Raw genomic sequence first — 24,310 nt, 5'->3', positions numbered from 1 at the left:
GACCAGATTTGCTGGTCTAATAGAGCCTGGTGGAACCACTGAGACTATGGCCCTAGTTGCCCTTCAGGTCTAGAATTGAACCCACACCTGTGGTTTCCAGGCTAACAAAAGACAGGCATATTAGCTGAATATTTACCTGAGGTATATACACTCCTTGGAGAGAACAATCATGGGAGAAAGAAGGGCTGTTTATGTACAGGGAGACAGCTCAGGGGGCAGGAGTCCATGGAGGGATGGACACAAGGAAGAGGTAACTATGGGGAAGAAGTGGGAGGGGAGCTGTTGCATTGGTGTAAATTGTAGTCAATATCAAGAGACAAAGTGTATGTGAACTGCTATAAGGAAAGTGAATTTGCTCTGTAAACTTTCACTCAAATCACAATTAAAAACAAAAAACAAAATCCTCTCATTCATGAAATCTTCCTAAGCAAATGCTCCCTCATTATTTTAGTAACTTCAATAAACTTTCAACTCTCATTATGTAACAAGGATTCAAAAAATTCCCACAGAAAATCACTTAACCATCATGAAAATGTATCCACCGTGCACATAGCTACCAAATTAATTATCATTAAAATGTTATTTTGAACAGATTCTTTTTCTGCTCAAACCTTTTTTTCACTGGCTGTTTGACAAAGTCCAAACTCTTCCATTGAACATCCAAATCTCTAAATTCTGCTCTCCATCTTTCAAAGCTTGTGTCTACTTCTTTTCTGCATAAAACTCTTGTTACATTCAAAGCCATATCCTCCTGCCCAGACATACTTTGTCCTTTTTCTTGAAGACTTTGCCCACCTTGGCTACTCAACATGGCCACCACCATCCTGTCATTATTTACTTTTATTTCTTTACTATTTTCTTTAATATATAATGATATAAACTTGTGGTCTAGCTATGTTTAAACTCCTTTAAGGTAAGAACAAAATCTTATGCTTCTTCATGTTTTTCTCAAAGCCTAGCATGGTGCTTGACATTGATTGGTTGACTGCTCAATATATAAGGACAAAAGAAGTAGTAGTCCCTCAAGTTAATGTACAAAGGCCCACAGTAAGCACTCTCAAAGTGTTAGCTCATTAGTGATGATGACATGGTGATATCTTTAAATGTAGTAGTAGTTCCTAGAGCTATACCCTTGATATTCCAATAGCTTCAAGAGTTTAAGGATAGCTGATGAAAAGAAAGATCTTACCTCCAGATTCAAGGGTATATTCAGACCACAAAATAGTTCCAGGTGCAGCTGGATTTTCCTACCCCCTAAAATACATTCCCACCCCATCCCCACATAAACACCCAAGCCAAAGAATTCTTAACTGACTTTCTATCCATTCCCCCAATGCTGTCTGTTTTAAACAGTTAAAATCAGCAAGAATGAACCAGATCAAGGTATCCTCTGGTAGACTTTTCCTAGATGATAAATCACTAATATGGTGACTTTAAGCACGCTAATTGTGAACAGAGGTTACCTGAAACTGATACTTACATCTTCATAAGACAGACTGCTTCTTCGTCCACCAGGGTAACCTTTCCCCCAATTTGTATAATGAACTCCCCGCTGATCTGTCCAAAGGAACATGTGCTCTGAATTGATATCATTTAGCCCAGTCCAGGCATTAAAATTGGATCCCTGCATATTATAGGTAATAAATGCTGGAAGAAAGTTTCACAAAATCATTTTAAACTTTAGGGGAAAATACTCAAAATGTGGCAATTATCCAAAATATGTTAATTTCAAAATACTGAGCATGTCATTAATGTCTTTGTTATTGTTTAAAAGCAATTACCATGAAAACAAATACATTCTAACCTTAGCATAGTGCTACGATTTCAATTTTGGATTTTAGAAAGTTCTCACAATACATTTCTGGGTTTGTTTTTTTTTTTTTTAAATCTGCATCACTGCATATGTTGCACATATTGAGCCCTGGCCAAGGACACTGGGTCAAGGAGGGCAAAGGAAGCTGAAATTCATCCCTTACTCCACTTTCCATTTTGTGCACCTTGATCTGGGTTGTGTTTGACTACCATCTGCAGGAAGAGGTGTTTTCTTTTATTCAAAAACATTGTATGGACTAGCAGTTGTTCTGGATCTATAAATAAAATACTCTGGTTATAATAACTAACAGGGAAGCGAGCTCTTAACCCAGAAAATTTCTTTAAATAGACACTATGTGTCAAAACAAGAAATAATAGGTTGCAAAGTTATCAATATCTCAAACTGACAAACCAAAAGAGCTTCCAAATTGGGATTCCTCCTGGTGCCACCAACTCCCAGGTGCAGTGCTATGCATGCAGTGTGCTTGGGCTAGGGTACATCCTGAAGTTTAAATGCTCACGTTATTAAGTGACAAGATCTAGAGAAATGCGGAGAATATAGAGCAAATATGGCCTCCTGCTTATTTACCAATTTTATGGCAGCCTATATGGTGTCAAATATCCAGAAGCTATGTTGTTAGGTGCTATCAAGTTCATTATGACTCATAGTGACCCTATGTACGACGGAATGAAACATTTCCCCATCCTGTGTCATCCTAACGACTTCTGCTCTATTTGAGCCCATTGTTGCAACCACTGTGTCAGCTCATCTTGTTGAGGGTCTTCCTCTTTTTTGCTGACTCTTTACATGATTTCCTTCTCTAGGGACTGGTCTCTCCTGATAACATGTTTAAAGCATGTGAGATGAAATCTTGTCATCCATGCTTCTAGGGAGCATTCTGGTTGTACTTCCTCCAAGACAGATTTGTTCATTCTTCTGGCATTCCATCATATATTCAATATTCTTCACCAACATCGTAATTCATAAGCATCAACTTTTCTTTGGTCTTCTGTTCTGGTTACCTAGTGCTGCTCTGACAAGAATATGCCACAAATGGGATGGCCTTAACAAACAGGAGTTTATTCTTACAATTTGGAAGCTGTATGTCCAAGTTCAAAGTGCCAACCTCTAGGGGCTTGGTGAAAACCCCTGAGCCTTGGACTTCAGCTCTGCTTCCAGCTCCTGGCCCACTGAAGCTAGAGAGTTTCCTTCACTCACACAGCTACTGGCTGCTGAAGCTGCCAAGCGCAAGGTTGACAAGTAAAAAGGCACAGTCCCGATGTTACCAAACCACACAGTAGGTCATTCATTCAAGTCCATTGTAAGTACCAAAGTTGGGAGAGCATGGCAGGCTGCTGAACAACTACACGGCTATATGCAGAGTCCAAGCCTGCCATAAGCTAGAGACCATTCCCAAAGCTGCTTCTTATATACAGGAAGCAGACCACATACCCAAAGCAGCTACTCAGCTGCTTGTGGTAGATCCCACCATGGAGTTGATTGCCAGCCTCATCATTGGGAATAACTACCACCAGCTGCCCAGCCACTCAACGAGGCCCAGCCAAGTTGACACACAAACATAGCTACCACATCTTCCTTATTCATTGTTCAGTTTTCACATCCATATGAGATGACTGAAAATACCATGGTTTGGGTCAGGCACACCTTAGTCTTAAAATCGACATCTTTGCTTTTTAATACTTTAAAGAGGTCTTTTATGGCAAACTTGCCTAATGTAATATGTCGTTTGATTTCTCAACTGATGCTTCCAGGGGTGTTGATTATGGATCCAAGTAAAATGAAATCTTGACAACTGCAATATTGTCTCTGTTTATAATGATGTTGCTTACTGGTCAAGTTGTGAGGATTTTCGCTTCCTTTATGTTGAGGTATAATCCATACTGAAAGCTGTAGTCTTTGCTCTTCATCTGTAAAATTTAAATGTACACAGGCCCATTCTCTCACCTTTAGCCACTCCCCACCACCCATCTTTCAGTGGAGGCCTGGGCGTTGTTATGATGCTAATAGGGTTGCAGTGGGGCTTTTAGACTAAGATAGACTAGAAAGAAAGGCCTGGTGATCTACTTCCGAAAATTAGCCAGTGAAAACCCTGTGAAACAGTCGTCTGGTCTGCAATCAATCATGGGGATGGCACAGGACCAGACAGCATTTGTTTTCACTGTGCACGGGGTCACCATGAGTGGGGGCAACTTGAGGGCAGTTAATAACAACACACATCTCACAGCAATTGCTTTCTGCCAGGAGTAATGGGTTTCTGCGTGGATGAGCATCTACTCTGCGGAACAACAATCAGCAAACACTTAAGCTTAACTATGTCTCCTGAATACAAATAGGAAATGAAATAACTAAGCACTTGGGATAGTTAATGGAAAATTCAATATAGATTAAAGTCCACAGAGATAGGATTATCTGCTTCTTCAAGAAAAAGCAACTCCACAGAAGTGCTAAAGTAAAAAAAAAAAAAGAAAAAGAAAAATTCTTCCACCAATTTTCAGAGAGAGATGAGCATAAATAGAGATTTTTGTTTTATTTTGTTTCTTAAAAAAACAACTTTACTTTTGCCTAATCCTCAACCTGAAATGAAATGTGGAAAAGCTCCTGCTGCCAATATTTCAGCGCTGATATTTTCCTGCCAACAACCACAGTTAGAAATCAGCAAGGTGTGCCTGTTTTGCCAGGAATAATGTTATTTTATCTGTAAATTGTTTCCTTGTGCACATCTCTATTACCTAGGTTCTAATTTTGTTATGCCTGGAATCAGTACTTTGTGGTTAAGAGAGGAAATCAATTACTGTGTTTCTCTGCTGGGTAGCTAAGCACAAAATGTGGTAGGCCAGTTAGAAAAATGTGAAAGTTATATTCTTACCATTTTTAATGTGTGCTATGGTTTGACCCTTTTCTTCCAGTGTTTAGCAAGTTCCTGAACTTGTCAAAGGCTCTCAGAAAAAGTATGGTTGATTTATTGTATTTTATGGCTATTGGGAAATAGCCATACAGGATTTTAGTATCTTTCTCCCCTCTCATAATTTTTGAAATGTATCATTTATTTCCAGTAAATGATTTTGGAAGTCACAAAACCTCAGAACCAAGTAGAAACATAAAGCTTACCCAGTCCCCATCTACAACATGCTCATAAATTCAAATACACAACAAATGTTTATTGGGCATCTTTTATGCTACATACTAGCCAGTATTTGTGACTCCATAGCATCCATTTCAGAACTTTCATGTTTAAGCACTTTCGAAGTTTTTAGAAAACTCACCTTCCTCATGAAGCAGCCCATCCAGTCAGTTCTACTTTTTAAACTATCTCCTCATTTTGAACCTGAATTTCCTTGCAACTTCCACTCGCTGATTCGAAATCTTCCTTCTGGAGTTACATATGATCACCCTCAGGGTCTAGCCTCTCTTTTTAGGCTGTATAACTTAACAGTCTTTCAAACATTCTTCACTTTCCATGGTTTCCATATTCCTCATCAGTTGAATCACTGTCATATAAAATGGCTTCTGTTGATCAATATTCTTATTTTTTTCTCTAATTAAATTTTTATTGTGATTTAGGTAAAATTTACAGAGTAAATTGATTTCCCATTCAACAGTTCATACACATTTTGTTTCATGACATTAACTGCAATTTCCACAATGTAATAGCACTCTTTCCACTTATTCCCTGTAGTTATCATTTCCTTTTGTCCTTCTTTCCTATCCATTCCTGTTTTCTGGGCTTTATTTCCATGTAAACACTGCCCTTTTGATCTCTTATGTTTGGTTGTTCTAAGGAATGCATACTTCCCTGGTGTTATTGTTCACCTGATAGGATTGTCTTTTGTTTGGCTAAAAGCTGAGCCATCGGAGTGAGTTCAGTCCAACCCTGAAGGGTGCCAAAGGGCCATAGTTTTGGGCATTCCACCAGTCTCAATCAGACCAGTAATTTGATTATGTTGACATTTATCTCCTACTGTATCCAGGATCTCGTACTTTGATCCTTTTCAGAGTGGTTGACAGTGAAAGCCAGATACCATCTAGTTCTTCTGGTCTTAGGATCATGGAGGCTAAAGTTCACATGGTCCACCAGTTCTTTAGACTAATTTTTTCCATATGTTTTGGATTTTCTCCACTCTTCATTGCTCCAGAAGAGGAAAGACCAATAGTTGCAATTTAGATGGTTGCTCACAAGCTTTTAAGACCTCAGTCACTATTCACCAAAGTAGGATATAGAACAACATCTTTGTGCAGTATGTTATGCCAGTTGACCTTGATGTCCCCATGACTATGGTCCTGAGCTCCCAGGCCCAGTGACCCATACCCTCAAAGTGACTGACTTATTTTATTTAGCATAATGTCCTCCAACTTCATCCACATTATGAGGTGTTTCATGGATTCTTCATTATTTTTCAATGTTATGTAGAATTCCACTGTGTGTATGTACCATAGTTGGTTTATCCATTCATCCATTGATGAGCACTTAGGTTGTTTCCATCTCCTTGTAATGTGAATAGTGCTGTAATGTGTATACCTGTTTATGTCCCAGCTTCACTTCTATAGGAAATATATTTAGTAGTGGGATTGCTGGTTCAAATGGTATTTCTATTTCCAACTCTTTAAGGAAGTACTGTACCATTTTCCAAAGTGGTTACCCCATTTCATATTCCCATCAGCAATGTATCATAGTCCCAATCTCTCACCAGCATTTGTTGTTTTCTGTCTTGTTGAACTGTGTTATTGTTGCTGAGGTGAGATGATATCTCATTGTTGTTTTGATTTGTATCTCTCTAATGGCTAATGATTTCAAGCATTTCTTCAAGTTATTTGTTGGCTGCCCGTATATCTTCTTTGGTCAAGTGTCTTGTTGATGTTCTCTGCCCATTTTTTTAAATGGATTGCTTGTCTTTTTGATGTTGAGGTGTTCTCAAGTTTTCTATAAATTTTAGAGATAAATACCCTGTGGGGTATGTCATTGCCAAATATTTCTTCCCCAATCTGAGTTCCCTTTTTACTCTTTTGGAGAAGTCTTTTGATGCACATAAAAATTCAGTTTCTAGAAGATCTCAGTCACCTACTTTATCTTCTGCTGTTTGTGCATTCATTCTTGGTTGTTTGATAGCCTACTTATGCTATAAATTTGGGCTCCTAAGTTTGCCCCTATTTTTTCTTTGATGATCTTTATAGTTTTAGATTTTACATTTAGGTCATTGATCAACATTGAGTTACTTTTTGCATATGACATGGATTTTGTTTCCTTTTTTGGCAAATGGATATCCAGTTTTGCCACCATCATTTGTTAAAGAGATGGTCTTTTCCCCATTTAATGGAATCTGGCCCTTTGTCAAATATCAGTTGTCTGTAAGTGGATAGATCTATTTCTAAGTTCTCAATTATGTTCTGTCATTATACCAATACCAGGCTGCTTTGACTACCATGGCTGTATAGTAGGTTTTGTGATCTGGAAGTGTGAGACCTCCTATTTTGTTTTGATTCTTCAGTAGGGCTTTGCTTATCTGAGGTCTTTTTCCTTTCCATATAAAATTAGTGATTGGTTTCCCCATCTTCTTAAAAAAAAATGTTGCTGGAATCCAGATCAAGATTGCATTGTATCTGTAGATTGCTTTGGGTAGTACTGACATTTTCACAATGTTCAATCTTCCTATCCCTGGGTATGGTATGTTGTTCCATTTATGTAGGTCTCTTTTAGTTTCTTGTAGTACTGTTTTGTAGTTATCTTTGTATAGGTTTTTCTGTCTCTGATAAGTTTTATTCCTAAGTATTCTATCTTTTTGGTTTTCCTTATAAATATTTTCCTTGTTTTCACTTCAGAGATCTCTTTGGTGATATAGTGTAATATGATTGATTTTTGTGTGTTGATTTTTACACTGTCACTTGGCTGAATCTTTCAATTAGTTCTAGTAGTTTTCCTGCTCAGTTTCTGGGATTTCCTACATACAGGATCATGTCATCTGCAAACAGAGATAGTTTTACTTTTTCTTTACTAATTTGTATGTGTTGTATTTCCCCCTTTCTTGCCTTATTGTTCTAGCTAGGACATCCAATATAATGTGAATAGGACTGGTCATAGAGGGCATCCTTTTCTAGTTTCTATTCACAAAGGAATGTTTTCAGTCTCTCTCTGTTGAGAATAAGGTTGACCATTAGTTTTGCATACATGCCCTTAATTATGCTGAGGAATTTCCCTTCTATTCCTATTTTGCTGAAATTTTTTTTTAATCAGGAATGGTGTTGAATTTTATCAAATGCCTTTTCTGGATCAATAGATATGATCATGTGGTCCTTTTTCTTTGTTTTATTTATGTAGTAGATTACATTGATTATTTTCCTAATGTTGAATCATCCTTGCATAGTTGGTATATGAATCCCACTTGGTCATGTTTTTTCTTTTTTTTTTTGGCAGGGGGATATAGTATTGGATTCTGCTGTCTAGGATTTTGTTGAAGACTCTTGCATCTATGTTAATGAGGATTTTCATCTATAATTTTCTTTTTCAGTGGTGCCTTTGTTTGTCTTTGGTATCAGGTTAATGCTTCCTTCATGAAATGATTTGAGGAATACTCCATCCTTTTCTATGTTCTGGAAAAGGTGGAGTAGATTGATGTCAGCTCTTGTCTGCATGTTTGGTAGTATTCTCCAGTGAAGCCATGTGGGCCAGGACTTTTTTGGGGGGAGTTTTTTATGATCTGTTCAATTTCTTCTTTTGTGATGGGTCTGTTCAAATTTCCTACCTCAGTCTGTGTTTGCTTAGGTAGGTAATGTGAAATTTGTCCATTTCTTCTAGGTTTTCAAATTTGTCTGTGTTTTCCCTGATATTTTTTTGTAGTTTCCTTGAATTCTTGGAAATACATACACACACACATACATACACACAGTCTCTCTCTCTCCCTCTCTTTCTCTCTCCCCCCTTCTCTCTCTCTCTCTATATATATAGAATATATATATATATATATTCTCTATATATACATAGAGAGTTGTTTATATATATATATATATATATATATATATATACACACACACACACACACACACACATATATATATATATATATATATTCTCTCTCTCTCTCTCTCTCTCTCTCTCTCTCTCTCTTCTCTCTCTCTCTCTATATATATACATGGAGAGAGAGAGAGAGAGATCTTTTGAACTCCTTATCAGGTAGTTCTATTATCTGTTCTTCCTTGGTGAGGTTTCCCAGTTTTTTTATTTTGGTCACTTGCTTGTGCTATCATGTCCTGTTTCTTCGTTTGACTAGAAGTTGACTGTTGTTGTCCCTGAGACATTTTGGAGTTGTTTTTATTTATTGATTATGTGTTTTGTGTTTTTTTCCACACTGATTCTTTTGTTTTGCTTTGTTTTGTTCTATTCTGGAAGGTGGGATATTTGGGGTGCAAGTTTGGCAGCACTGGGATGCTCCCAACCTGTGTTCAAGTGGGTGGAGTAACATGGGAATGTGGGTGTGGTTATTCTGTTCACGTTGATTCCCTCCAGATCTGTCCATGCTGCCTGTGTCCCAGTGAGCATTCTATGAAGTTGGTTTCTCCTCACCTGTGTCTGATGCCTTATGTCTCTCAAAATGACCATGTTTCATCAGGACCTGGCTTCTTTTCTCTCTCTAGTCACTATCCTCACTCCATCTCCCTTTCCAATCAGTGCTCAATCTAATTCTTTATCTTCTCATTCGACACTGAGAGTTCAGGATAGTTACCTCTATCTGTTTCCACTTCATTTTTCTGGGTCATGGTTGTAGAGGGATTGGACAGAGTATGTCACCAGGACACCATTTTGTCTCTGCCTCTCCCAACAGGTTCTTTGAATATTATATGATGGGAAGTACAAACAGTTGAGGGAAGTCAGAGGAGCAAGTGACTAGCTCTGCATAGAAGAGTTAGGAAACTCCAGTTTCCACCCTTTAGGTGCTGTCTCCCGTCCTCGTACTGCCCCTCCCCCACCCCCAACCCTTGGCTCCTTTCACAATATCACTGTTAAAGTGATGAGTCATGAACTTAACCTAATACATTTTTCAGGTATGGTCAGTGCTATGGATAATTAAGTGTCTTTCCTTTGACGGCAGTATAACGACTTTTACAATCTGCTTGCTATATTGATAGTTCTTATTCATAGTTCTGACTTATTCTTACATGTCTTATCAAAATGTTTTCCTCAATTTATTGAAAGTTTATATTTAAAATATCAGATTTGCTGCATTATAATTTATGTGGTCAAACGACTAAAACTTCAGTAAATGGAAAAACACAATTTTTCATTTTATTCCTATAACTAGTCTACTTGGCTATTTGAGAAGTGAGCTGATTTGGTAGGAACAGGATGAGCTTTAAGCTAGACAGACCTAGGTTTGATTGCCAACTCTATTGCCTGCCAGGAAACTCCTTGTCCCAAGATTCTCTGAACCCCATGCCCTCATACATAAAATGAGAGTAATAATATCTGATTTATAGTTGTTACACAAATGAAAAACTATCTCTGTTGGTACAGTGGTTGCTAACAAAATGTTGGTGCTTTGAATCCACCAGTTACTACATGAGAGATGAGGCAGTCTGCTTGACATAAAGATTTACAGCCTTGGAAACCTTATGGGGCAGTTCTGCTCTGTCCTATAGGGTCACTATGAGTCAGAATCAATTCTATGGTAGTAGGTTTGGTTTCAGTTTTTTGATACAATAAAAAGGGACTTTATATGTAAAATGCCTAACATGGTGCTTATAACTGAAAAGAATAGGTCTTAAAAAATATTTAATTTCCCCCATCCACTTTATCCTGGATAACTAAAAAATTATTTATTATTAGCTGTACTCAATGATTTTATGGAGAATATTACATATGTGACTGTATCATCAATTATAAAAAGGCATACACACCTTGCTCTTTTTCACTGAGTATGGATACTAGATTTCCTCCAAATGCTATGCAAGTCTTTCGTGCTTCTTGCCAATTTTTTCTTTCTTCTTCAACAAATCCTGAGATTTTGTAACACTGAAATGGAAGAAAAATATAAATACACACACACACACACACACACATTCGGGTTACTAAAAACGATAGAGTTTACTCTAAAAAGAATCTCAAAAAAGTCACGAAGATTATAGCTAAATAGAAAATTTCCCATAACCAAATAAGTTGTTGTCATTATTGTTTTAGTTGTTAGTTTTAAGATACACAAAATTTCTTGACAACATTTTATGGATCACATTGTCTCTTGGGATGAATGGTGCCTCTATTAGGATGCTATCTTCTAGTACGCTCTCAATTTCAGAGAATGTGTCTTGTGAATCTCCACCTACTCTATCCCCCAAAATTTCCAAAGTGATGAGGTAAACAAAAAGCAACTTTGAGCTGAAAGATTTGCACTGCCACTCTCCATACTGATTGATGTCCAGACTGCAACTACTTCTCCTAGTTACCTTGTTATTGTAAAATTTCCAACCTTCCCCACAACCACCTTTGGCTGGGGGTGTGGTAGGAAGAATTGTAGCATTGACAGTGATATTATGCCTCTGGCAAATGAAGGCATGTGGATAACCACAATTAACATCATTCCAAAGTCCTGGAAAAGAGCAGAATAGTTACATTAGATTTACATGTTTAAGTTTAGAAATACTCTTTAAAAATATAAATTTTTATATTTTGTAAGGACTCTCAAAAATTGATTAGACTACAATCTTCTACATGTGTTACTTGAAGAATTTATGCAATATCCCTCTCTTCTTTCTTGTAAACTAAAAATAGCAAAACTTAGTACAGCACTTTCTGTGAAACAAGTATATACTTGCTGTTTCAGATATACTATCTAAATAGTTAATAGTAGGCTAAAAATACCTAAATTTTATAGTTAGCAAACATCTGCTTGGTGTTTTAGGTGTATTATCTCATTTAATTTCTCAACAGCAGAAGAGATGAGATATGTTCTATTATCATTCCCATTTTATAGCTAAGGAGTTGGAGAGAGAAATGGAAAGAGATAGATAAGCATATTCAATGTATTTTCCTCAAACAAGAAAATGAAAACCATGTTTCAAAAATATGAGAAGACTGAATACATCACGTATTAGAATAAATGTTAAACATCTCCTTCTCTTTACATTTGAACAGTTACGCTGCTAACATTAGAATTCTTATTTATTCTCTCCTTTACTTGCCTGATGTAAGAACACAGCTTGCTAATTTTAGCCTAGGGATGTAGAAAATGGCACATCACACCACAAGGCAAATTCAAAAATTTCTTTATGTTGTTTACCTGAATTTGAATACATGGTAACACAGTTTTCATCATCATTTGCAAAATTGGGTTCACCTGTGGCCCATGCCACATAATCCACTAGGCTTCCATCCATCCAACTGGAAAAGAAAATGCAGGTATTTGGATCAATCCAATTGTTAGAATAATTGGCTACTATCTACTGGGGAGGAACGGGCATGTTTATAAAGAAGAAGGAAACACAGGGTGGTAACAGAACAGAAGAGGAGGATCTAGGAAGACTGTCAGGAAAACAACCCAATTCCTTGCTTCTTGGTGCTTCTTTTCTCACTGTGCTCCTTTGCAGCAACCCTGATGCCTTGGCTAGTTTGGCTTCTTTTCCCTCCTGTTCCTATCTTTATTCCTAAATTGGGAAATAGCAAAAAGCAATAGAAAATCCCAGTTCTGCTTTGGAAGTGGGCCAGAAGCAAAAAATCTTTCCACAGTATTCTTCAGGTGTGATTTGCACAAAACTAAACCACCCAAAGAGAGGCAGAGAATCTAGAAATTCTCATGAGACCCATTCACTCATTTTCAAGTTTACTCTGGATTCACCCCAGTTATGTGGACCAAGACTTATTTTCTTAAGTTCTAGAAATTCGGAGACTTTACTAGCTGGAAGGGGACCTAGAGATCACCTAATTTGGCCCTTTTTCTTTTGTTGGCAAGAAAATGAGTGCTTGTCTAAAAAGCATCAAGCATTTCTGTTCTTTAAAAATAATAAGCTGGATCCTCAGCCTATATGACTATGAGACCAGAACTAGATGGTGCCCAGCTACCAGTGTCAACCACTCAGAGAGGGATCTATGTAGGAGATCCTGGAGAGAGGGAGAGAAAAATATGAAACAAAACTCAAAATCATAAAAAAAAAAAAAAAAAAAGGACCAGGCTCGCTGGTCTGATTGAGACTCTTGGAACTCTGAGACTATGGTCCCTAGCTGCCCTTCGGGTCTGGAATTGAACTCACTCCTATGGCTCCCAGCCAAACAAAAGACAGGGATATGAGCTGAACATTTACATTAGGTAGATATACTCCTCAGAGAGATTAATCATGGGAGAATAGAAGGGCAATTTATGCACAGGGAGACCGCTGGGCAGGGGGCTGGAGAGAGGAGTGAATGGAGGGAAGGATACAGGGAAGAAGGAGGTAACTACAGGGACGAAGTGGGAACAAAGCCATTGCATTGTGGGAAATTACACTCAATGTCATGAGAGAAAGTGTATGTGAACTGCTGTATGGAAAATGAATTTGCTCTGTAAACTTTCACCCAAACCACAATAAAAATTAATAATAATAATAGGCAGAAGTTTAGGTTTTCAATGCTCCAAAATGGTAATGATAGTCACATGAAACATATGTGACTAAAGCATCTGTCCACAAGCCAGGTATACATATCTGCTCTTCAAATTCAGGAAACCATATGTACTAATGAACAAGGAAAGAAATACAAAAAAGTATTTATTTTTTTCCTCCCAAAGCCTTCCCTAGCACCTGTGTCTAATAGAAAACAGTATAGTCCTTTGAAGGGAAAGATTTCATGCAGTCGAAAGAGTACTTCAAAATAATATTGTTCGAGTAGCAAGTAAGGCAACATGAAAGGATCATTTGGTCTATGTACCAAAGTTCTTACAAATAAGAATCATAATTTATACAATGAATCCAGTATTCATGTCTGTCTAATCCATTTTCTTATGGATAATTTACTAACAGATGAGGATATCCTAAAACACAGACAGGTAAAGTTTTACAAGATGAAATCAAATTTTTAGTATTTTACTTGAAAATTAGAAAGTCCAAATGTTTAATAGGATTATTTTAAATTATTTTTTTAAATGCCTTGTATATTGAGAGCCATGTAGGATTATTTTAAACAAATTTAGCCAAAATAAAAACTCTTAAAATATTTATTAGATCACTGTTCTAAGCAAAGTTGTATTGATTTACTTACGAAAACTTTTTATCCAAGCTGATCAATAAGCCAATAAAATATGCTGACTGGGCATCATTCCTGTTGACCTAAAACATATATAGTTCAACTTACTTATACATAATATGCAAATTATTATGAAAATCTACATAATAATAAGGCAGAACTGAAGAAGGATTCAAGGACCCCTGGTAGCATACTGGTTACTCACTCAGTTCCTAACTGGCTACTAACCCAAGGGTCATAAGATCAAAATCACCAACAGCTCCATGGGAGAAAAGGTGTGGCCCATAAACATTTCAGAGTAGGAAACCCTATGGGGCTGTTCTACTCTGTCAAATAGGGTGGTTTTGACTCAGAATACAATTGACCTAACAATACCTAAGAACAATACTTAAGAATACAACACAAGAAGTGACTCATGTGGGAGTTAAGTTGCATATTTTAAATTATTTTTTTCATAGGAAAAATGATATACACAATTTAACAACCTTCATCAACTTTACAGTAAATTCATTAAGCCATTCTCTACCATTTCAAATGCCTATAGTAATTAGCATATTGGAGATATAATAAAGTAGCCAGTTGGCAAAACTCATCTAAGGAAAGTCTCTGTCTCTTTCTCTCTCTCTCTCTCTCAGATTTCAAAGCAAGATATACCTACCAAGAAGACTACATTCATCTACTTTTGACTATCCTTCACCTGTGTAATCAAAAGAACTTTCATTTTTTCAGTGTTGCTCAACTTATATTTTGTTGTTCTCCCTCTTACTCTCTGGCAAATGGTAAGGATGCCATGAAGATTTTGAAAGTGAAAGATACCAAGCCAATCACTCTTAGAAAAAATAAATTATATTTTCACTGTTAACTGACAATTTTGGTACAACCAAGAAGGATTAAGGATTTTTAGATGAATAACCCAGCTATAGTACTTGTTAGGGAGCTCTGGTAGCGTAGTGCCTAAGGCACTTGACTGCTAACCAGAAGGCTGGTGGTTCAAACCACCAGCCACTCCTCAGGAGGAAGATGGGGCAATTTACTTCCGTAGTGATACTGCCTCGGAAACCCAAGGAGGGGTCACTATGAGTCAGGTCCGACTCGACGGCATATAACAACAACAGTACTTGTTAGCCAATAATTTTGTCCAACAAAGGCAGCCTTTTTTTTTTTTTAAATTAAGTAACACTTTACTTAAAGGATCCAGGATAACATTCTAACAGCTAGTTAGGAGTTATAATCTTTGAAAGTCACATTACTGGATACGAAGACATCACATATGGATCATCACTAAGCTCAGACTAAACTCTGTTTCTGGGTTCCAGGATTATGCACTAAGTATTCCAGAATTACAGTCATTTACTTTTTGTCAAGCCAACATTCTCCCTCCTCCACACCTCACCACCCTCCCACCTCCAGCATTCACATCTTTACCCCTGTCCTTAGAAGGTTTAAATTCAGCACATTGAAATTGTACATGGGCATCAGTCTTAGACATTATCTTTGCTTATCACATATCACTATTCCATTCTTAAATGAATCATGTTCTTACATATTTCCATAGAAACTTTTTTTCACTTTCACTTTTAATAGAAGCAAGATCACCATAATTCTTCTTGCAGAATACTCGTGCATTGTCCATGTTTTCCTTCTCTTTGCTAATATAATACTGGTTTTCTTTGTAAATAACCCACCCATCATCAGTGACTAGTGGATCTGAAAAATAAATGTGAAAAAGTGATACACTTTACTTATAAGAATTCAAGTATTTGGAATGTGGGATACACAAAATGACAAGAACATAGTAGCTTTGTCAGAGGCAATTTCAACTCTGAGAGCGCAGAATATGCAGACTGTTCATACAATACATATTGAATAACCTGAGGACAAATATCCACTGTCTACCAATCCTGTAAAAAGTACCACTTTCTCTTCCCAAGTAAATACCATATATCATTACTGGTTACTTTTATCAATTAGACAGTGCGTCTGAAAGAATTTACATACATGCACTCATAATGTTCTAGGTCCAAGAATAGAAATGATGAGAAAAAGGATTTTTGCCCAGTATAAGAAAGAACTTTCTAAAGCTGCACTAGAATGCTTCAGTGTACAATGGGAGTGCCAGGGAATACAAGTATCAGGAGAGCACCTAAGGCTTCTTCCAAACAATGGGATTCAATGGTGGCCCTAGTGCCTAAGGCATTTTGACTGCTAACCAGAAGGCTGGTGGTTCAAACCCACCAGCCACTCCCTGGAAGGAAGATTGGGCGATCTACTTCTGTAGAGATACCACCTCAGAAACCCAAGGAGAAGTCACTATGAGTAGCAATCGACTCAAGGGCAGTGAAAGTCAGATGCTAAAGAAGAAGAAACCTTATAATCACATATCCCTGGGGTACTATAGTCACATGCCTTGTGTTTGTATATTTGAGCTCTCTGAAGAAGAAGACCTGAGCTTTCGTGAGATTCTCAAAGATATTAAGAACTACCGACCTCTACCATTCTGTCCCAAGTAACTTTCACTGAGAAAGGAAAAAGAGCAAAAGTCTTTAAATATGGAGATCAGAAAATAAAGAAACACCTACTGTCTTGGGGAGCTGGTGTTGGCTCAGGTTTTGGTATTTGTCCTGTAAAACAAAAGAAAACAAATATAGCATATGCTTAAACTTCTGCTTTTTGAACACAACAAGTTGGAAAAGAAAAAGAAAGAAAAGAATGTTAGTTTTAGAATCAGAAATCCTGGGTTCAAGTGCTAACCTTAATTTTGTCAACTGCTAAGAAAAGGATTTTTAACAGGTATAAATATGTGAAGTAAAATATGCGTGATTGATATTTGTAGATACCTAATAGACATTAAAAGGAGATCTGGTGATGTAATGCCCAAGGCATTTGACTGCTAACCAGAAGACTGGCAGTTCAAACTCACCAGCCACTCTTTGGAAGGAAAGTTGGGCAATGTACTTCCATAGTGATACCACCTCGGAAACCCAAGAACGGGTAGCTATGGGTCGGATCTAACGCAATGGCAGCCAGTTTGGTTTTCTTGGTTTAATAGATGTTAAAGGAACCCATCAGCCACTCCTTGGAAGGAAGGTTGGGCAATCTACTTCCGTAGTGAAACTGCCTCGGCAACCCAAGGAGGGGTCTCTGTGAGTCGGGTCTGGCTCGACGGCACATAACAACAGCAACAACAAAAGAATGCTGGCGGTGCAGTGGTTAAAGCATTTGGCTGCTAACCAAAAAGGTAAGGGGTCCAATCCACCAGCCTCTCCATGGGAGAAAGATAAGGCAATCAGCTTCAGTAATGATTCATAACCTTGGAAATCCTATGGGGCAGTTCTACTCTGTCCTAGAGGTTCTCTAAGAGTTTGAATGGGACTAGATGGCAGTGGGTTTCTGGGTTTTTCATTTTTTTTTTTTTTTAATAGATGTTAGTTTTATAATATATATAATGTTGTTGTTGTTATGTGCCGTCGAGTCGGCCCCGACTCATAGCGACCCCTCCTTGGGTTTCCGAGGCAGTATCGCTACGGAAGTAGGATTGCCCAACCTTCCTTCAGAGGTGTGGCTGGTGGGTTTGAACCGCCAGTATAATATATATAATAGATGTTAGTTTTATAATAGTGGCTAAGACACTTGCCTGCTAACCAGACGACTGGCGGTTCAAACCCACCAGCCACACCTCGGAAAGAAGGTTGGGCAATCCTACTTCCTTAGTGATACTGCCTCGGAAACCCAAGGAGGGGTCGCTATGAGTCGGATTTGACTCGACAGCACATAACAACAACAACAACAAGTTTTCCAATAGACTGTACAAATATTTGAGTATAAGCAGCTGTGAAAGTATTTATAATTTCATTATTTAAAACTATTAAATATGGACTACTTATTTATAAAATATAAAATATATTTTCCTCCAAAGATACTACTTTTACTAATTGTATACTTCATAAAAATTAAACATAACATTTTTCTTTCCAGGTAGTTAATTATATACCTGTACTTTGTTGGAATCTGATAAAGGGCTCAGGTTACCTAGTTTTTGGTCAAATGTATTTAATATCCTGTAGTAGTAGCATAATTACTAAAAGTGGCATAGTGCCTAAGACGCTTAACCATAAGGCTGGTGGCTCGAACCCACCAGCCACTCCTTGGAAGGAAGGTTGGGCAATCTACTTGCATAGTGATACTGCCTCAGAAACCCAAAGAGGGGTCACTATGAGTTGGATCCAACTGGACGGTAGTGAGTTTGGTTTTTTAGTCACTGATGGCTTGAAGACCTTTAAAAAACTTACCACCTTGAATAAAAACTCAAAATCATAAAAAAAAAAAAAAAAAAGATCAGGCTTACTGGTCTAGTGAAGACAGGTAGAACCCTTGAGACTATGGCCCTTAGACACCCTTCAAGCTAGGAACTGAACTTAACCCCCATGACTTAACTGTCAGCCAAATGATAGATATGCCTATAAAGTGAACCCTAAAATCAGGAGGGTATGCTCTCATTAAAACAATCAACAATAGGAGATCAAGAGGACAGTATTAGCCCAGGGATAGAGCTAAGAAGGGAGAGGGGATGGGAAAGAAGAATGGAGGGCAGGTGTAGGCACAGGGAGGAAGTTGGAAGAGTGCTGTTACATTGTGGGGATTGCAGTAAATGTCACAAAACAGAATGTGTATAGATTGTTGAATGGAAAACTGATTTGCTCTGTAAACTTTCACCCAAATAATCCTCATCACCATCGTCACAAACTTGCTACCTTTTACTTCTCTATTGTGAGGAATGCATTTTGAAAGCACTACTTTAGGCAGAAGGAGTAAGGAAAATAGGGGCCTAAACAGCAGGAGATCAAGTCAGTATCTCTAGCAGACTTGATGCCATTGGCAAGACTCCCCAACACAAGAGGGCAGTGCAGTTCCATTATCTGTCTGCAGAGGAGAAAGTTGTATATTTTGGTTTAAGGGTTGGTGTGTTTGTTTGCTTACTTTCCTACTTTCTTATCTATCTCTTTAGCTAGTCAGCTACCTAGCTATCTAACTAAGCATAAGAGCTTGGATCCTGTGACTCTAACGCTTATTTGACTATGTAGGGTCTTCTGAGTCACAGATCAAGATTGATAGCATGTGTTGTTATTTTTTTGATCCTCAATAACATGAGGGGCTTAAAAATGTGCTTGTTCTTTGTGTTGAACATTTGCTTGAGAAATTAATATTTAGAATATTCGTTTTCAGGAAACATTGCTTATTTGGTAATGCAGAAGATGAGAAAGTGAAATTTAAAAACAAAACAAAACAAAAAAGCTCTATTTTCACTGCTCTGCTTATGAAGTAGAACACTTCCTCCTGCTCCCACTCCTTACTCTAGAACCTGAGCCTGAATCACAGCTCATGAGAACTATTTAGGAGGACGTGCCTTTCATCCCGGATTCCCGGGTGGCCTTTTGATCTTCTGTTCTTTTGGAACATTTATCTGTACTCAGTGACTTCATTCTTATCTTGTGAAATGATAGACCCTAGCAGTTCCCTTATTTTTTATTTTGTTTGTTTGGTTTCACTAATAAAGGGAAGATATAGAGGTGCCAGGAGTTTAGTTCTCCAACCCAGGATAAAGGAAAGGAAAGTTATCATACCTTTCCGTATATGGCAAATCCAGTTGTTAAGATTTTCACAGTTAATATCATTCCAGAACATGCCAGGGTCACCTTTCAACTCACCACAAAATTCAACATTTTGATAATTATTAGGTTCTCCATAAGCCCAATGTTCATATGAAACCTACATTAGAAACATTAAATCACAATCATTTACAATTTACGTCAAGCCAGTGTCACTCATCTGTCCAAACAGGAAAGGAACGATATGTTTGCACTTTTATCCATTTACTTTTTTTCATGATAACTTTGCTTTGAAAGCAAGGTTTACAGACACATGAGTGGGAAACAAATAGATTTGGTTACGAAGAAACTTTTGAAGTTAAACAGAGTATGCTGCTGATTTACTTTACTTTCATTAAATACAATGGATTCAGGAACATGAAAGCTAGAATTATATGTAGGAAAGACCTGAGAAAAAAGCTCCACTCTTCTGTATTGGGGGTTCCTATGTACACAACCCATTCTTAAGGGATAACATTTCAGTGTGCTGTTGCAAGTTTTCTCTTTGTAAGAAAATGCAAATAGCTCTTCTTACAGAATAAAAAGAGCTATGAAATATTTTTAACTAGGCTATCAAACCACCACTCATCTGTCAGTTTGTCATACTGTGGTGGCTTGTGTGTTCCTGTGATGCTGGAAGCTATGATACCGATATTTCAAATACCAAGCAGGGTCACCCATGGTAGACAGGTGTGAGGAACGTCCAACTAAGACAGACTAGGAAGAAGGACATAGTGGTCCTTATACAGTGCCAGAAAACCTTATGAATAGGAATGAAACATTGCCTGACATAGCACCGGAAGATGAGCCCCTCAGGACAGAAGATACACAAAACATAATTGAGGAAGAGCTGCCTTGTGAAAGTAGAGTCTACTTTAATGATATGGCTGGAGTAAAGTTTTGGGGAAGCTCACTTGCTGTTGTGGGATAACAAAATGAGAAAAACTAATTGTAAACCTTCATTAATAATCAGAACATGGAATGTACAAATATGAATCTAGGAAAACTGGAAGTTGTCAAAAATGAAATGGAACACACAAAGATCAATATCATAGGTATTAGCAAACTAAAATGGACTGGTATTGGCTATTTTGAATCAGATGATCATATGGTCTACTATGCCGGCAATGAAAAATTGAAGAACAATGGCATAACATTCATTGTCAAAAAGAACATTCCAAGATCTGTCCTGAAGTACAATGCTGTTAGTAATAGGATGATATTCATATGCCTACAAGGAAAACCAGTTAATACTATTTATTATTCAAATTTACATGTTGCTGTTGTTGTTATGTGATGTCAAGTCGGACCCGACATAGCGACCCCTCCTTGGATTTCCGAGGCAGTATCACTACCGAAGTAGGATTGCCCAACCTTCCTTCCAAGGAGTGGCTGGTGGGTTTGAACTGCCAGCCTTCTGGTTAGGAGTCAAGTGCCTTAGGCACTATGCTACCAGAGCTCCCTGGTAAAGTAGAGGGTCAGCTAAAAAGGAGAAGACCCTTAATGGCATGACTGGCACAGTGGATACCCTGATGGACTCAGGCATAGCCAATGATTGTGAGGATGGCACAGGACTGGGAAGTGTTTCACTCTGTTGTGCATAGGGTCCCTATGACTCAGAATCAACTCAACAGCACCTAACAACAACAGTAATAACAAGCTATCAAACTTTACCATAATCAACAATGGAAATAAATGCAGACCCTGAATTTAGGCACCTTGGTGGCACAGTGGTTAAAGCACTTGGCTGCTAACCAAAAGGCGAGTGGTTTGAACCTACCAGCCTCTTCATGGTAGAAAGATGTGGCTATTTGCTTCTGTAAAGATTTACAGAAGCATTGGAAACCCTATGGAGCAGTTCTACTCTGTCCTGTAGGGTCACTATGAGTCAGAATTAACTCAATGGCAGTGGGTTTACATAATTTTCAATGCTGCAACCATAGCCCACAGGGTTTTAGGTTGAGCATTATGATCTGTTTTCCAGAAACTAAAATATAAAATGCAAATATTGATGAAGCCATCTAATACACCATCTTACCCAAGTGCCTTGAAAAGTTGCAGGTAGGTTTTAAGAGGAAGTAGAACTGAAATTACATCCAATTGTTTCCTGTGATGACTTGAGCTGCTACATGTTGCTAGCCTTTGCCAGAGTCTTTCCTCCATTCTACAGAATGGAGAAGCCTAACAAAGCCTAACAGTTATTAATGAAGTATGAAAAATTGCATCCAGGTCCACTGATCTATGAGATGCTAGAAAACGCTAAATTTTACAAAATTTTAACTACTTGCATTCCCATTTTGCAGCATAGAATGAAGATCTTATATAAATATGAGTTTTCATTCTAAATATTTTTTAGTCCCTTCAATCATGCTGGAAAGATATTCCTTGGATGATTAGGGTAACCAAACTGGGCCAGAGGTAGAACAAAAAAATAGCTTTTTTTTTGCATAGAAAAAGTGTTTCTAGCTATCATAATGAATAGTCCTACTACATATTTGGATGAAATCAAATCATAACCTCAAAAGAAATACAGGATAAAATAAGAACATATATTACATCAAATTACTCACAGGAGAGCCATCAGTCCAAGTAAAGCCCTCTGAAGGACTTCCGTATGTCAGTCCCAACCAAAACAGTTCATGGTAATTTGAACTACTCCTACAATGCACAAGACACAAGGAAAAAACAGGTCATTTCATGAAACAAGTTTTGTAACCTGAGAGGACTAACCAATCCATAAATTTATTAGTACACAAGATAAGACATATAAATGACTAAATAAAAGCATTATGCAATACATGTGCATGTGTCTACAGCCCATGAGCAACAGTTCAAGAATAAATAATTTTAAAGCATTGAGAGTTGGTCATTCATTTACTCCTTTAATAAATATATATTGTATATTTTGTATTTTACAGACCAATTCATTGCTGGATTTATGCCTATGAAAGTAAGCATGTGGAAGTGAAACTAGGTAAGAAAGGGCCCATAAATTTGGGATATGATGCAGATACTGACATTAGCATCATGAAGAATTTTAGAAACTTAAGAACACTCTCATAATCATTTGCACCAAATCAGCAAAATAAAGAAATATTATAAAGAAAGAATACTTACGTTATTAACCTCCATATGGCTTGCTGTTCCTCTTTATTATTGATGCTAGCTAGATCTCCACCCAGGGCTCGACAAAAATCTCGAGACTCAAACCATGTTTTCTTTTCATGTTTTCCTTTTGTAAAAAGCTAAAAATGATATGATTTCAATAGTTATTTTACACTTCATAATTTATCTAATCAAGAAAAGCAATTACTTTTGATGAAATTTCACTTACAGAAAAGCAAGAAATTTCAATGCGCCAAGATATTGTAATTCTCTTAATTTAAAATAAACTTATGAGTACATATCTGGGTAACAAAACTTGGAAAGTGGTTTTGTTGAGAAAATCTTTAGAAAAAAATAATTTAGCAGAGGAGAAGGTAGATTAAAATTTTAGAAAATTTACACATATGGGGTAGTCTCATTGTAGAAGACAGAATTAATTAGGGTAAGTGTGAAAACTGGTATCAATCTGGACAAAATAAAAGAAACTTTTAGTACAGAGAAATTAAATATGAATGAGGAGAAATTTAAGGAAAATGAACTCTCCAAAACTGTGCCGGAGTTTGCTACTGTGTTTCACTTAAGCAATGCTTTGTTGGTAATCAGTTGCTGTTGAGTCAATTCTAACTCATGGCAACCCTGTTTGTCAGAGAAGAACTGTGCTCCACAAGGTTTTTAACATTTGATTTTTAAAGGTAGATCACCAACACTTTCTTCTCAGGCATCTATGGGTGGACTCTAACCTCCAAGCTTTCGGTTAATAGGTGAATGCTATTAATAACTCAGTGCACCACCCAGAGACTTCAGTTTGTTGGTGAACCCTAACCCACTGCCATTGAGTCGATTCCAACTCATAGCAAACCTGTAGGACAGACAAAAACTGCCCACAGGATTTCCAAAGCTGTAAATCTATATGGAAGCAGACTACTTCACCTTTTCCCATGGAGAAGCCGTTGGCTTCAAACTGTGGATCTTCTGGTTAGCATCCAGATGTTTTAATGACTGAGAGCTCTTTAATAACCATAGCTCCTTGGTTTTCTTATGTTGTTGTTGTTACGTACCGTGGAGTTGGACCCGACTCATAGAAACCCTTCCTTGGGTTTCCGAGGCAGTATCACTAAGGAAGTAGATTGCCCAACCTACCTTCTGATGAGTGGCTGGTGGGTTTGAAACTCCAGCCTTCTGGTTAGCAGTCAAGTGCCTTAGGCACTGTGCTACCAGAGCTCCCCAGTTTACTTATAGTGTCCTACAAAAATGCCTTGTCTTTTTTTCCCCTTGTTGTTGTTGTTGTTGTTAAGTGCCGTCGAGTCGTTTCCCACTCATAGTGACCCCATGCACAGCAGAACGAAACACTGCTCAATCCCGTGCCAGCCCCACAATCCCTGCTATACTTGAGCCCATCATCACAGCCACCGTATCAATCCATCTCCTTGAAGGCCTCCCCCTCTTTTGTCGACCCTCCACCCTACCAAGCATGACATCCTTCTCCAGGGAATGGTCCCTTCTTACAACGTGACCAAAATAGGTGAGACGAAG

General features: G+C 37.7%; 1 protein-coding gene across 1 annotated transcript in view; it reads right to left on the bottom strand.

Moving 5' to 3' along the window:
- Positions 1-24,310, bottom strand: part of MRC1 (mannose receptor C-type 1) — a 144,641-nt gene that overhangs the window by 42,172 nt on the left and 78,159 nt on the right. The window contains exons 14-23 of the mRNA XM_007936405.1: positions 22,790-22,917; positions 22,243-22,330; positions 19,649-19,793; positions 16,607-16,648; positions 15,571-15,734; positions 14,043-14,110; positions 12,094-12,194; positions 11,261-11,403; positions 10,718-10,832; positions 1,481-1,647 (exon numbers count right to left, since the gene is read on the bottom strand). Coding sequence (XP_007934596.1) covers positions 1,481-1,647; positions 10,718-10,832; positions 11,261-11,403; positions 12,094-12,194; positions 14,043-14,110; positions 15,571-15,734; positions 16,607-16,648; positions 19,649-19,793; positions 22,243-22,330; positions 22,790-22,917 — 1,161 coding nt within the window. The remainder of the gene's footprint in view (positions 1-1,480; positions 1,648-10,717; positions 10,833-11,260; positions 11,404-12,093; positions 12,195-14,042; positions 14,111-15,570; positions 15,735-16,606; positions 16,649-19,648; positions 19,794-22,242; positions 22,331-22,789; positions 22,918-24,310) is intronic.

Source organism: Orycteropus afer, unplaced genomic scaffold (assembly GCF_000298275.1).
Source record: "Orycteropus afer afer isolate SDZICR_OR568_19922 unplaced genomic scaffold, OryAfe1.0 scaffold00035, whole genome shotgun sequence".
Taxonomy (NCBI): domain Eukaryota; kingdom Metazoa; phylum Chordata; class Mammalia; order Tubulidentata; family Orycteropodidae; genus Orycteropus; species Orycteropus afer.
This window is presented reverse-complemented; position numbering and strand designations above follow the sequence as displayed.